Here is a 13,413-nt window from a genome sequence, read left to right as displayed (position 1 = left end):
ATACATATTAAAAAATTTAATATCTCCTGCGAAACAGAATTATTCTTCTATTAATTCTAAGAGATATTAAAGGAGCAAGAAATTAAGTATCAGTGTCTAACTCAGTATTTTACAAAAGCAAAGGATAAAAATCTCAGGTTCCACTCTCCTGCCCTAATTGCTATGTAATCTTCCCCGATCCAGTACTAAGATATATTAAACTGCACTTTCCAAACAATTCATCATTTAATTTATCATTTAGCAGTCAAGCAGGAAAGCTGGGAGGTGTTCAGTTTCCTCTCCATTTCTAAAGAACAATTAATATTAAAAGCTATTAGATGAGAACCTCATCAGAACTCTTGCCTCCCTTCATACCTTGTCCTAAAGAGGCTTACTTCTATTTCTTGGCTGTCATTCAATGAGAATGATAATTAAAAATAATAATAAAATAATACAATACAACAACAAACATCACCTCTGCCTTTCCGTGCACTGCTTTCTTCTATCCATTGGACTTTGGGAAGTCCCTTTAGAAGCCGAAGGAGGTAAGGAACCACGTTATCTTTGTGCTAAAAAGCAAAATATTCTATTTTAAATGGAGACAAAATGTTGAACAATATCATCCCAAAGTATTGTAAAGGAATGAAAACATTACATTAACCACATACACAACTCCTTCTAACAATTACTCCATAGGCTTCTTGAATATTGCAAAACAGATTTCAACACAGGCAAAGGAAAATAAACAAATGAATTCAGTGCTATAAACACGAGCATTTCATCCCAGGTAACAAGTTTATTCTCCATAAAAGTTGAGGTTAATTAAGGTTCTGGATCTTTTTCTCCAATTCACGTATTGATTTACAGCAAAGTCACAGAACAATTTTAAGGTAGTTAGATGTTTAGAAGTGCCAATCTCTATATACTATATGAGATCCTCCCCACAGCCTTACGCAAATCACTTAGCACATCCATATAATAACTCAGTTAAATCTGCAAATCAAAGGATAACATTTTCCTTCCTCACAGAGCTGGATTAATTAAAACTGCTGGCTTTGAAAACATCACAAAAATGCTAAGAGGCATGAATACAATTGCCTCAAGCTTCATATTACAAAAAAAGCCTACTATGTATACAAGCTGAATCATAGTAAACAGATGGAAATATAGGCCCAATTCAAACCCGAGCAAAATTAAAAAGTTCGAAGTTAAGTCTAATGTCGTTGGACCCTGGACTCCATATATACTTCCTTTCTCTTTCAAGAAACAATACCACATGCAGTGTTTGAGGAGAAAAGAACCAGCTTGTCATAATCAGATACAACAGGGATGCTCACACACAAAGCCAACTATACAAACTGGGTGTCTTTTTATCCTAGCTAATGCCGAGGCATAATAAGGCTGTTACAAACCTGACAGTACAACTCATGCTTCCCCTCAGAAGCCACTTCCCTCCTTTACTACCTCAAATTCAATGCTATGCAGTTGACTCATCACCTACCTTTTAAAATTTGTAAACAAGTGCCTCTGTCTTGTCTACCACCATCTGTAAGCCTGTGTAAAATGACTTAATCTTTCCTGTCTCTCCTTAATCACAGTTTGGCTGTGGCAGTGCCACCACTGCTGTCACACATGTCAGTACTGTTCTTGTTTCCTTGTCTCTCCCAAGAGCTCCATCTGTTATCTCTGATCTTTCATCACTCCAACTTTTTAGAATGAATGAAAGTTTATTACTTATTATTAATTGAACTACTGCATTTGAACTAATCCCACATCCTTCAAGTTCAGTAGAGGAAGCCTAACAGGGAAAATACCTGAAGATCAGATTCAATTAGAAAGATTCCCAGAGCAATCACAGCATCTCTGCGACGTTCATCGAGCTGAAAAATTCCATGAAAATCCACTGGACACATACAGAGCAGTTTTTGTACCTGAAGAACAGTGAATTGAAAGAATGGGAGGAAGAAGGCCAAAAAAAATCAGAGCAATGCAAAAAAACAAATGAGTGTTAGAACTGTCTTTAAAAAAAAAAAAAAAAAAAACAGTAAGAAAAACAAACCAACCAACCAAAAAACAGAGCAGAATTTGGGAAATCCCAGCTATTTTTAAGGACCAGCTCTACTCATCACATGCATGTCCCATGGCACCCCAAGCAGCAGGCCAGGGCTGCACCAATACTTGTGCAAGTATTTTCACATCAGAGAATCAATCCCAGGGGCTGTGGATTTCAGGACTCATCCTGAGCTCCTGTAGTTGAAGGGGACGGTGCTCTTTCCAGCTCCTGGAGGACAGCCAGATGGCCACGCTGCCCTCCTTTAAGCATCAGTGTATGAATGAAAACACCTAAGGGCCAGGAAAAAGAAATGAATAGCAGATACTGGGAAAATCTACCACTGATCGATAAGGGTTGATTTCAGTTTCTTACAACACTCGAACAAGCTTCTTTTTGTATTTCAAAAGAATTTCTGAAACTTTCCAAAGCATCACAATTACACGGCTCATCCACTGATATCATTTCACTCCTACTGCAGTTTCTCACACTGAAGAAAAAAATTAACAATGGGTAACATGGAGCCAACAGCAAGACATTAAGAAACATTGCCCAGGGAGGTGGGGGAGCCACTGTCCCTGGAGGTATTCATGAAACATGGAGACGTGGCACTAAGGGACACGGCTCAGTAGGCATGGTGGGGTTGGGTTGATAGTTGGACTAGATTATCTTAGAGGTCTTTTCCAACTCTAACGATTCTATGATTTTATGATTTGCAGCTAGGTGTCCAAACAACAACAGGACTTCAGAAGCAGAACTAAATAAAGGCACTGCAGCATCTGGGCAAGAACAGCTACGTACTGCAGTTCTTGCTGGCACAGAGCTGTACTTTCTGACAATTCAGCATTGTTCATTGACACGTAAGGGTTTACAGGTTCAGCTCACACACCGAGATGTGATGCTGTCCCCTCACAGCTGCAGGGACTGCACAGCAGCAGCTCCAAGTGGAACAAAGATCACAGCAGGAACCTTCCCAACACTGAGACCCCCCCATTGAGTTCTACATTCAGCAAATGTTTATTTCAGCTATTTTTTTTTTCCACCTTGAGCAGATAACATCACTCTGATTTCACCAGATACTGGAACCGCGGCCAGCTCCAATAAGGCCAGGAACAACTACGCCCCATGAGCCCCGATCCGCGTTTCCTCAGAGCAGCGCGCCTTCGCCGCAGGCCCACGAGAGCGCCCTCTCACGCGTGGGTGCGCACCCCCACGGAGTACGGCTCAGCCGCCCGACACACACATAGACACACATACTGTGACAAGACCCCCACAGAGCATCCTCACAGACAGAGCCTGAGACTTCCCCTTACAGCACTGAAGGGTCTCATTCGTGTGACGCGCCTCGCAAACAGCTCCCACCCGCGTGACACCCCTCAGCGAGTCACACCCCTCCGTGGCTCTACGCACGATAGCCCTACATGACGCACCCACCTTCTCCAGCGGCGCCGGGCTCTGCACCGCCAGCGACCGCGCCAGCGACAGCACCGTGTTGAAGTAGAAGCCGCGCGCGGTGCCCACACCGTTCCCTTTGCCCATGCCCGCCGAGGGAGCTGCGGCGGCCGGAGCGGCGGCCGGAGCGGTGGCTGCCGCCGCCGCCGTGGCTGCCGCCGCCGCCGCCGCCGCAACCGTCGCGGCCGCCATCCCGTGAGACAAGTCAGCGGGCGGCTAGGCCCCTCTCGCGAGAGCGCCCGTCTCGCGACATTGTAGATCACCAATCGCACCGGGAAGATGGCGGCGCCCTGCGTGGCTTCACCGCTCGGAGCTCCCCGCCCCGCCCATCCACCGGCGAATAAGCCCTCTCTCAGTGGAGCGCTTGGCCCGCCCCGGGGAAGCGGCAGTTCCGCCCGGTGCCTGCAGGCGGAAGAGCGGAGCGGGTAGCGACGCGGCGCGGTGAGCGGCCTCACCTTAGGCTCCGTGAGGTGGGGTTCGCCATGTCGGCCGCCTCGAGGAGCTACAACCCCTTCGCCGAGGATGAGGACGAAGAGGCGACATGGGGCAGCAGAGAGGCGGGCGGTGCGGAGCGGCGGCGCTACCTGCAGCAGGAGGTGCTGCGCCGCTCTGCCGCCACCGCCGACAGCACCGCGCGCTCCCTCTCGCTGCTGTACGAGTCCGAGCGCATTGGCGTAGCCGCTTCTGAGGTGGGTCTGGGCCCCGGCGGCGAGGCTGCCCCTGTCCTCGGCTTGGGCCGTGCCCCACCCGGACCTGCCGCTGCCCCGCTCCGGTGTGGGTTTTGATTCTGATGTTTTCCCGTCCTCTGTGCGCTGTCATTGCTTTTCGGAATCAACCAGCGTCTCAGAGACAGTATGCCCCTCTGTATCACGGTTTGCTGCTGGAGAGGGCTGAATTTTAAAGCATGAAATCCCAGTTGGAGTCTCCTTACACTGAGAGCAGAGCTCAACTGTGTCAGTTTCTTAGTGGGTTTTATTAACAGTGCGTATACTTAGTTTTCAGCTGCTCTCTGATGAAATGAGAGGTCTGCACGCTTAGTTGTCGATCATGCTCTTAGTTCCACTTCTATTAATCATTTCCTTCATTCTCACGTGCTTGTTTTGGAGTGTATATTCAGATATCACTAATGAGGGCCTTGCTGTGACATCACCCAGTAATGGGGCATTTGCCTGAATGCAGCCACGTGACTGGCAAAGTGACCCCAGAAGTGGTGCTGGTGATGGCAGCGTGGTGAGCTCTGCCTTGTGATCTCTGTGTTACGAATGGCTGAAATGAGGAACCGAGAACTGAATCTTAACATAAGGTTAATGGTAATACTGGAGTTCTGTAGATAAACACAAGTCCTTGGTTTTGCACTAGCATTAACTGAGGGCAGCTCTTCTGTCAGAATGAGTCTTTGGATTGCTTTGGCATGATGCCACAGAAATACAAAGTAGCACAGCTGTGTGTATCAGGATTTCTAACGCCTGCGCTGTTAGCATTAGCTTAAAACTAATCCTGCAGTGAGAAAAAATTCTAGCTGTATTTACTTCCTTTAGCTAGTATGTTTATAAGTCATCTGGAACACCCCAGCAATGTGAAAATAGCATACCTTGTTAACTTCCAGATTCAGAACTAGATATAGTTTTCATTTTCCTGTTGTAAACCTTTGCATTTTTGCTACATTGCCCATTCAGTGCAGTGCTTGTTCCATCAAGAAGCAATCCATACTGGCCTTTTGTCAGGTTGTAAAGTTCCTGAATCCCCTTTGTAGTACATACCAGGAAGCTGACTGCGCAGAAATGAAGGTTTTATAGTTGGCCTGTGCCATACCTGACTGGCAGCTCTTCATTGAAATGCCCCAGAACAACAGGAGTGAGCGAAAAGGCTGCATGCCTTTAGAAGTAATCTGCACAGTTGAACAAGTTATCTTATTTTTTTTTTTAAGTACATTTATTAAAAATGCTTGATGTTTCAGTTTACCTTGGCTTTACTAGCTTCATTTTGTCTGTAAATATCCATTAGGAGCTCGTACGTCAAGGAGAGGCACTGAAGCGTACAGAACAAATGGTCGATAAAATGGACCAGGACCTGAAGTCTAGTCAAAGGCACATAAATAGCATTAAGAGTGTTTTTGGAGGCCTGGTTAACTACTTCAAAGCCAAACCACCTGAGAGCAAACCAGAACAGAATGGGATACCTGAGTATTATGGTAACAGTAGGTAAGTAAAATGAAAATTTCATCGGGGCATGATAGCGTTTTCTTGGGTTCAAACAGGGGAGCTGCCTGTCATCAGAAATCTTCTGAGAGAATCTGGGTCTAGAGTAGTTCTTCTAAAGTAAGTGTTTAAGTGGGACATAATGCTGTCATATATTCCTTGTTCTGTTACCAGGGTCTTGGCTGTCTACTCTGTGCTCTTTGATCCCTCTCTAAGTATCTGACTCTAAAGAAGAGGGTTTCCTCTGTTTCCTCACAGCGTCACTAGTTTCATTCACGTGTCTTTTTCCTAAACTCCCCAGTTAGTCCATTTACTTTTTTTTTCCCCCTACAGCATATCTGAAAAGTCACCAGAAATACAGAATCAATACATTATTTTTAAATTCTCATAACTCCTGAGATGGTGTCTGGTTCCCTTTTTGCTTTAACTCTGAAAAAAATGTTCTTTTCCTTATATTTGTAATGATAAGAATAACTTCAGATTTTTAGGAATTCATTCAAAAGTTATTTTTCAGAGTCCCCTGAATCATCATGCTTAATTCAGTTGTATTAGGAAATCATGATTTGCATAAAAATTTAGTAGAAGCATGCCAATGCTGCATCTTTCTCAACTTTTTTTTTATTAAAAGTTATAAACAGAAAGGAATTGCTGTGTCTCACAGTGCTTGTCTCTCTTCAGCTGAGAAATTTATGTAAAGCATGGTGATGCTGCATGGACTGATTTTCCTCCTTCCCTTTTTCATTTTCAATTAGAGGAAAGGAATAGATTTCCTCCAAGACTGCAGATGTGGTTTCTTGATATCAAAGCTTACACTATTTTCAGCACTATAGCAACTGATTCTGCTTTCACTGAAGCTGTGATAATAATTAGTTGTAAAGGGACATGTTGGATCAGGTCTAGTAAGTTCTCTTCTCTTGGATGATTTTAATGCCTGTTCTTGTTTAACTGATTCAGAATGAAGCCTTTGATCCATAAGAATGTTCTAGTTTTATTCTCTCTCTTACCAGATTAAAAGAAGCAATGATGTCTAGCAAAGTACAAGACTCAAAATATCAGGAAAGTCATCCGAATTTAAGGCGGCTAGATAATTCAGGTTTGTTTATTTTGTACTGAATGCCTGTCATCAAAGTGGAGGGAACTTGCTCAGTAGTGAAGGTAGGACCAACTGCTGACTTGTGTTGCTACCTAACTTTTGGAGATTGGTATCCTAGCATTCCTGATTCATAATTCTTTAAGAAAAGAAATGCTTTTTGGTAGCATCAATCTCCATTACATTTCATATAACATTAAAAGTCTGTCCAGAGGGCAGAAATGACTCTAGTGGCTTTACCTGAGGGAATGCTAAATGCTGGTAGAAGGTAGTAAGCTTGTTCTGTTGGTTGTGGGATTTATCGGTTGTGCTCTTTTTGGTTGTTGTCTTTTTTTTTTTGAGCTACACAGAGTTACAAAAGACAAAGAAGAGAGTGATTATAGCTTTATAATGTTCATTTTGAGTGTGTCCAGTAGGTAGCGATGTTGGACTGCTTTTGATGCTCTTGCTAATAGCTTATATAATTACATAGCATCCATAGTCCAATTAAGTTTTGATAGTTTTCCAAAACTTGATTCTTCAACTTTTTTATACTTTATTTTGTACTCTTAGCAGATAGTGATTTCAGCAACGTAGATTCGATTTCTTCAGTGCAGCAGGATGCCTATCCAAAGAATCAATGTCTGAAAGCTTACCACCGGAAAATTGATAACAACTTAGGTAGGTGAGAAAATTGAATCTGTTCAACATAGTACAGTTTTCAATTTTTTGCTGTCAAGCCAGAGAAAACATTTAATATATTCACAACAAGAACTTAGTGGTATAGTTCATATGCGAGCTTTGATCTAAAAAAAAAAAATTGCTTGCTTGTAGATATGCTTTTGGTGTAGATAGTTTGGAAAGACTGAGTCCTCTTAGATCATATACTGACCATAAGAAAAGCAGTCTTACTAAATGTGAATATGCTAGCAAATCTCTGCTCTTTGAATGAGGAAATGCTGCTGATGTATCCCAGGATATGTTAATATTTCTTTGAATTATCCTGTGACTAAAATATCATTAGGAAAGCAGGCTAATCCTTCCGTTCTAGAGGAAAATAGCAACAACACAACCTTATTAAGAAGGTACTAGTAGTATTAAAAACAAAGTAATGCCTCAACCTGTCACCTGAATCAGAGCAGTATGGTACTTATTACCTCATTATGTAAAGTTTACCAGTTGTATTGAAAGACACATTGAACTTATCAGACTGACAGCTGTATCATGCACGTATTAAATTGTACATTATTTGGACCAAGAAAACTTACAACTGTGTGCAACTTTTGAAATAAATGTGTTTTGCAGAAAATAGAACAATTAAAGGTACTAAATATTTAATTTGTGAATTTGCTTCTTTTATTACTTCCAAAAGTATTCAGCTGACTTTCTCTTCTTTTTACTGTAGTGTGTATACAAAGTGCCTCTTTGCTTACATGTGTCAGTATTTCACTGACCTAGAAAGAAGAGATTGGAAGGAAATCAAAAAGGAATGATCGAAGAGAAATAATAAAGCATAAGAGTTAGTGGAAGCACATTTGTTCTACTCCCAAATCACGCAAAACTTAGTAGCTTCAGAAGCATCTATACCAATCAGTCACAATAGAATAGTTTTCTTGTAGCCAAATAATTAAATTTCCAGAATTTTTCTCATCTATGTTAAATAATTAACTGCTTCAGTCTTCACTGTATTTAGAATATCTGTATGCAGATCAGCTGGGAAAAAAATAGCTTATTCTTAACATGGAGCTGAGAAAAGATACAGTCCAGTCTTCAACAAGGTATTTTAAGAAGTGAACACTACTTAAGAGGGTGCCTCTTCATAAAGGTTGAATTTGGCTTTAGGCATTTAACTTGTAGTGGAAATAAAGAGGTGATTACTTTCTGATTGTAATGCAGTAGCAGTGTTTAAATTTTGCCTCTTCCATTATCAGAGAGAGTCGGACTTGAGCAGTTGTAACTAATAGTTCCTAACACAAGGTTTTGGAGGGGAGGAAATCCCAGTAGTGTCCATTTAAAACAGTATGCTTTCTACTGCTCTGAATCCTTATGGTCAATCTCTCCTTTGACAGATGAGATGTCTTCTGGGTTGAGTCGTCTGAAAAACCTAGCTCTTGGTCTGCAGACAGAAATAGAGGAGCAAGATGATATGCTGGATCGGCTAACCAAAAAAGTAGAGATTCTAGACATCGGTATTAAAAGCACGGATAAAAAAATCCGACAACTTTAAACATCTAACAAATTTTTGTCCAGCATTAGTTCTTCTCGGTTGTCTTTTCTCAACAGATCTCTTAAGGTCTTGGATAATATATCTTTCTTTGTCATGCTGCTGATTTTGTTGCCTTTAAGAGTGTAGCATAATACCTTAAGTTTCTTTCTAATGTACATGGGAAAAGTGCATTTCAAGTAAGATCTCTCAGCGCTCTGTTAATTTTTTTGTATTACTGTGCATTGTGTGCATGGAGGAGTTTAGAGTCTACAGAGCTTTGGTATCCCTGCCCTGAAAGCTGTGATGAGAAAATTAACTACATTTTGCCTTTTTTTTCCCCAGGAGAGGCAGAGAGAACAGGATGTATTCCTTTGTTCAGAGCAAGCGTTGCAAATACTGCTTACCTACAGCTACTTTAAATTCTGAAAAAATGCCAATTTCCAGCTGTACAAATAATTCTGAAGCAACTGTCTTCTAGCATTTTTGGGACTTAAGGAACTAACTGTTCTATAGAAGGTGTAAAGGTTAACTGTCAAGAGCGTAATACAAGAATGATAAAATCCTGTGCTTGTTCCTTTCCTAAGATGACTTTTTCCAATGAGCAGTGGTATTTATGATTGGATAGCATAAAGCTGGTAGCATTCAGTTATTTTCATTAAATATCTGTAAGGGTATTTTATGATTTGCAAGAAATGTTGATTGGCAAGTACCCAAGAAGTCTGGGTAACAAAAAAAAAAATCACAATTTACACATACGTACTTCCTAAGATTCTTGTGTAGAAATTGTCACTATCTGCTCTCTTATTTTCTGCCCTTTCTCAACTTAGGTATGTAGGTGGTTAGTCTCCATTTTAGAAATGGAAAGTTGGTCTGAAACTGTGCAAACAGATGATAGGAAGTCATTCCTTAATATTTGCTTCAGATAGAGGCAATTAGGGAGGGAGCAGATGCTATGTTCTCCTTTATGTGACTGTTTTTAAGAAGCTCAACTATGATGCACATACTCCTGCATTGGCTTAGCAGGTATGAAGAGTTCCCATAGGTGAAGAGAAGTTTGAAAAGTTTTGAGTCTTCCAGATACAAGTTGGGTCTTCCATTTTGTTTTATTCATTTGTAAATGTAACTCTAGAATAATTTCGTTTCTACTCCAGCCTGAAGATGTGACAGTGAGAACTAGATGTCTCTCTTGAAAGCACAAGAAATTCCAGTTTGGACAGAACTTGTGTCAGTATTGCAATGCTTGCTATCACAACTGACAAGGAAACGTTAAAAAATAATCACTTTGTGCTGGTGCCACATTATCTTCTGAATTAAGATAACTAAGGTGTTTAGAACTATCAAGCTTGTATCCTTTATGAATATCACGCTTTTTTTTTTTTAAGGGAATTTGTTACATTGACTTCCTATAAAGTTCACCCGACTGGTTAAGGAGACCTAAGCAAACTCAACCATTTTCTGACTTACTGTGTCTCCTGGGAATTCAATTGTAAAGAGGAATAAATAAAAAAACATAAACCCACACCTCTAAGGCACAGTGTTATGAAAAATACGTGGTAGAGTTATGAACTGGATTGAAGGTGAGCTTCTGTTTCCCCTTACCTTGCTGCTATCATTAATTTAGTCCCTAGAAAAGATAACATTTGTAAAGACTTAAAACTACGTGAGCTTTTAAGCATGAAAAGCATTATTTGCTTTCACTTTAAGGTATCATTTATACTCATATTGAATCTTAAAAAAAAAAAGAACTTAATGTCAATGTCACCATTTACCTTTTTGGTAAGTGTCATATTTTTCTTTAACTGTTAGAATAGTCACGAATTATATGATTTAATGCCTTGAAAAGGTTTCGAGATTTATTTATTACATTATACTAGTCAGTAGTTATCAACATCTGTTAACCACTTCCATGAAGGAATATTGCAATTATGATTGTATTTGCTTTGATTTCATGTTTTTCTCACTCCCCATTTTGGGAAAAGGGTGTGAAGAATGGTGGTTTTTTTTTCTTATCCCAGTACTGATTAACAGAAACATTTGCATCTTAAAAAGGACTTATAAGATTTGTCAAGAACAGAGAATATTCAACAACAACCCACCACAGTAAATACCTCATTGTAGTTTGAAATCTGCCCTCACTTATATGCAAGGGTTTCAAAATTAAGTTTCCTCTAAAGTTAGACTTTGGTAACTTAGATGTAGGTTGAGGTTTTTTCCCCATTAAGTTCGGGTTAGTGGAGGAAAAGTGTAGCTAAAAGATCTAGTTGCGTTAAATGAAATTAATGTGAAGCTTGACTCCCAGCTAAAGTTTTAGTTTAACTGAATGTTGTTTTAACAGTATGCTGTCTTTCTGAAGTCAGCTCTTCCTTTTTTAAGTCTAAATTAATTCACATGATGAATTCAATTATTTTTGTCAACAGTTCAGTTGTATCAGCTTTATTAAATGCTTCTCGATCCTGAACATCTTTGAGGGCCTTAAAAACACAGGCAAAGGAGGGAGAAATTTTGTAGCTCCCCCTATTTCTGCTTTGAGAACTTGATAATCCAAGCAGACTAAGATCGCCAACATGTGGAAGATGCACAGAAGACTAACTTCTTATCTCTTTAAGAATCTAATTCACTGTCTTAATAACATGTTATAACGCTGTAATGGAATGAAAAGTATGGTGACAATAGCAGGGTGACACAGTCTTTGGCTGTAGCAAATCAGGACAAGCCCAAATACAGCAACTACAGACACAAAAACAAAGGAAAAAGCTGCTTACCTTTAGAAGGCCTGAGGTAGGAAGAGACCTCCAGCAAGACACCCCTACCTCCACTGCCAACCCTTAAATGAAGTCTGGGAAGGGGTGGATCCTGGCTCCGCCCCCTTCCGGTCACTCAGCTGCATTGCACGCACCTGAGCTCCTCTGAGTTGGTCCTGCCTTCCCACCAGTGCTTAATCTCTGCTTCAGGCTGTGACTTAGCATTTCTGCTACACGTCTCTATTTTCTTGGTGCTTCTGCTTTCCTGGTCTGTTTATTACTTTTGTTTTGTTTAATAGCCTTGTTTTAAAGGATCGTTTCACATGCTGAGTTTTCTTTCTTGGGGGAAGAAAAATGTTCATGGGTACAATGAATATTTGCTACAAACTGAATTACCTTTCTCAGCTTTCATGTTTTATGTTTTCTGCTGATTTACATGAAGAAACAACAGTATTTTGTAAGCGTGTTATTTTTTTCTCATTAGACTAACTTTCTCTCCTGCAGGAAGGTGGGAATTCAAAGGTAGGAAAAAACCCACCGTGATCTTTGCCTTTCTAGGAAATGTCAATTTATATATATAATGAAGGACTTTCTGTAACTTTTTGTACTCTTTTCTGTGATGAAGTACAATTTTATTTCTTTTTGGATGCTGTTGAAAAACTTACTTTGTATAAGATATAGGACTTTCAGAAGACTCAAGTGCTAACTTGATTACTTAAATTGTTTTGCCTAAGTGTTTGTGTTGGCATAAGAAATTGGTGTCCTCGCAGCAAAATAGCTCTAATTAATATTATTCCTACTGGCTTGAGTAGAAGCCTAATGCTAAGGTCAGAATAAGAGAGGAAAATATTCTTTTCAGTCGTCTTTGTAAAAGGATATGTCTTGTTTCTCAGAAAGTTTGCTAATAAATTTTTGAAGAGTTGTTAAACTCTGGGAACTAGCATACGCTTTCTAACATACCTATAATAAGATATACACTAAAAACAGGAAGGAGAAAAAAAAATGGGAATAGCCAGATACATTTACTGGTTTCCTCAGTGAGTATGATTTTTAAGTTGCTTGAGTGTTGAATTAAAACGAATTATGCATAGCTGAATTTTAGTCCGTACTATGAAGATGTGTTGCTGTGCTGAACTCTTGTCTTACTGAAATTGCTGAGACACTGCACTGTGTCCCATTGGGACGCAGCAAGTGTGCCATCCAACATTTCAAACAGAAACTACTGCCTTTATTTGGGTTATATATAAATGCTGTCTATATGAATCTGGTCTTTCCCTGAAGAAGGTTTTACAGTTGGTGGTGGTGTTTTTTGTTGTTGTTTTGATTTTTAGTATGTGAAATTTATCTGAAGTATTTTGCTGCCTACTAGCTTTTGTGAAGTGATGTTGTTTGTTAAATGGTGAAATAGAAAATACAACCACTCTGCCTTCTGAACAGATAGACCTTTATAGGCATTTTTAGAAGCATAATGTTATATGGAGGAGGTGTATTAAGTTTAACTCTGAAATATATGGAGTTTGATTTTCAAAATCACAGGTAGTGACTAGTGATTATTTGTCTACAGCCTTTTCTTTTCCTAACAGTGCTTTAGTTCTATGCCACCCAGGTATATCACTTGCTTTTTCTTCTATTTAAATGTTAAAATGGTCTGCAATTTAGAAGATTGAATTAAATAAGTGCTGAATGGTAAGATGGTTAATAAAGATGTTTATTGTTAA

The 13,413-nt window shown here is 40.0% G+C and overlaps 2 protein-coding genes across 4 annotated transcripts in view; one reads left to right on the top strand and one right to left on the bottom strand.

Moving 5' to 3' along the window:
- PI4KA (phosphatidylinositol 4-kinase alpha) overlaps positions 1-3,688 on the bottom strand; it is a 55,919-nt gene extending 52,231 nt beyond the window's left edge. For both annotated transcript variants that reach the window (XM_021412966.1, XM_021412967.1), the window contains exons 1-3: positions 3,464-3,688; positions 1,794-1,910; positions 455-548 (exon numbers count right to left, since the gene is read on the bottom strand). In XM_021412966.1, the coding sequence (XP_021268641.1) occupies positions 455-548; positions 1,794-1,910; positions 3,464-3,673 (421 nt within the window). In that variant the 5' untranslated portion in view covers positions 3,674-3,688. The remainder of the gene's footprint in view (positions 1-454; positions 549-1,793; positions 1,911-3,463) is intronic.
- Positions 3,793-13,413, top strand: SNAP29 (synaptosome associated protein 29). 2 transcript variants are annotated; one of them, XM_021412983.1, is made up of 5 exons: positions 3,793-4,170; positions 5,486-5,682; positions 6,687-6,772; positions 7,325-7,429; positions 8,818-13,413. In XM_021412983.1, exons 1-5 carry the CDS (start codon positions 3,964-3,966, stop codon positions 8,973-8,975), a joined length of 753 nt encoding a protein of 250 aa, XP_021268658.1. In that variant the 5' UTR covers positions 3,793-3,963; the 3' UTR covers positions 8,976-13,413. The 2 variants fall into 2 exon arrangements, with proteins under 2 accessions (XP_021268658.1, XP_021268656.1); XM_021412981.1 differs by having other exon boundaries at positions 7,322-7,429.

Source organism: Numida meleagris, chromosome 14 (genome assembly GCF_002078875.1).
Source record: "Numida meleagris isolate 19003 breed g44 Domestic line chromosome 14, NumMel1.0, whole genome shotgun sequence".
Classification (NCBI taxonomy): domain Eukaryota; kingdom Metazoa; phylum Chordata; class Aves; order Galliformes; family Numididae; genus Numida; species Numida meleagris.
The sequence above is the reverse complement of the archived record's forward strand: the minus strand, read 5'-3'. Positions and strand labels throughout refer to the sequence as shown.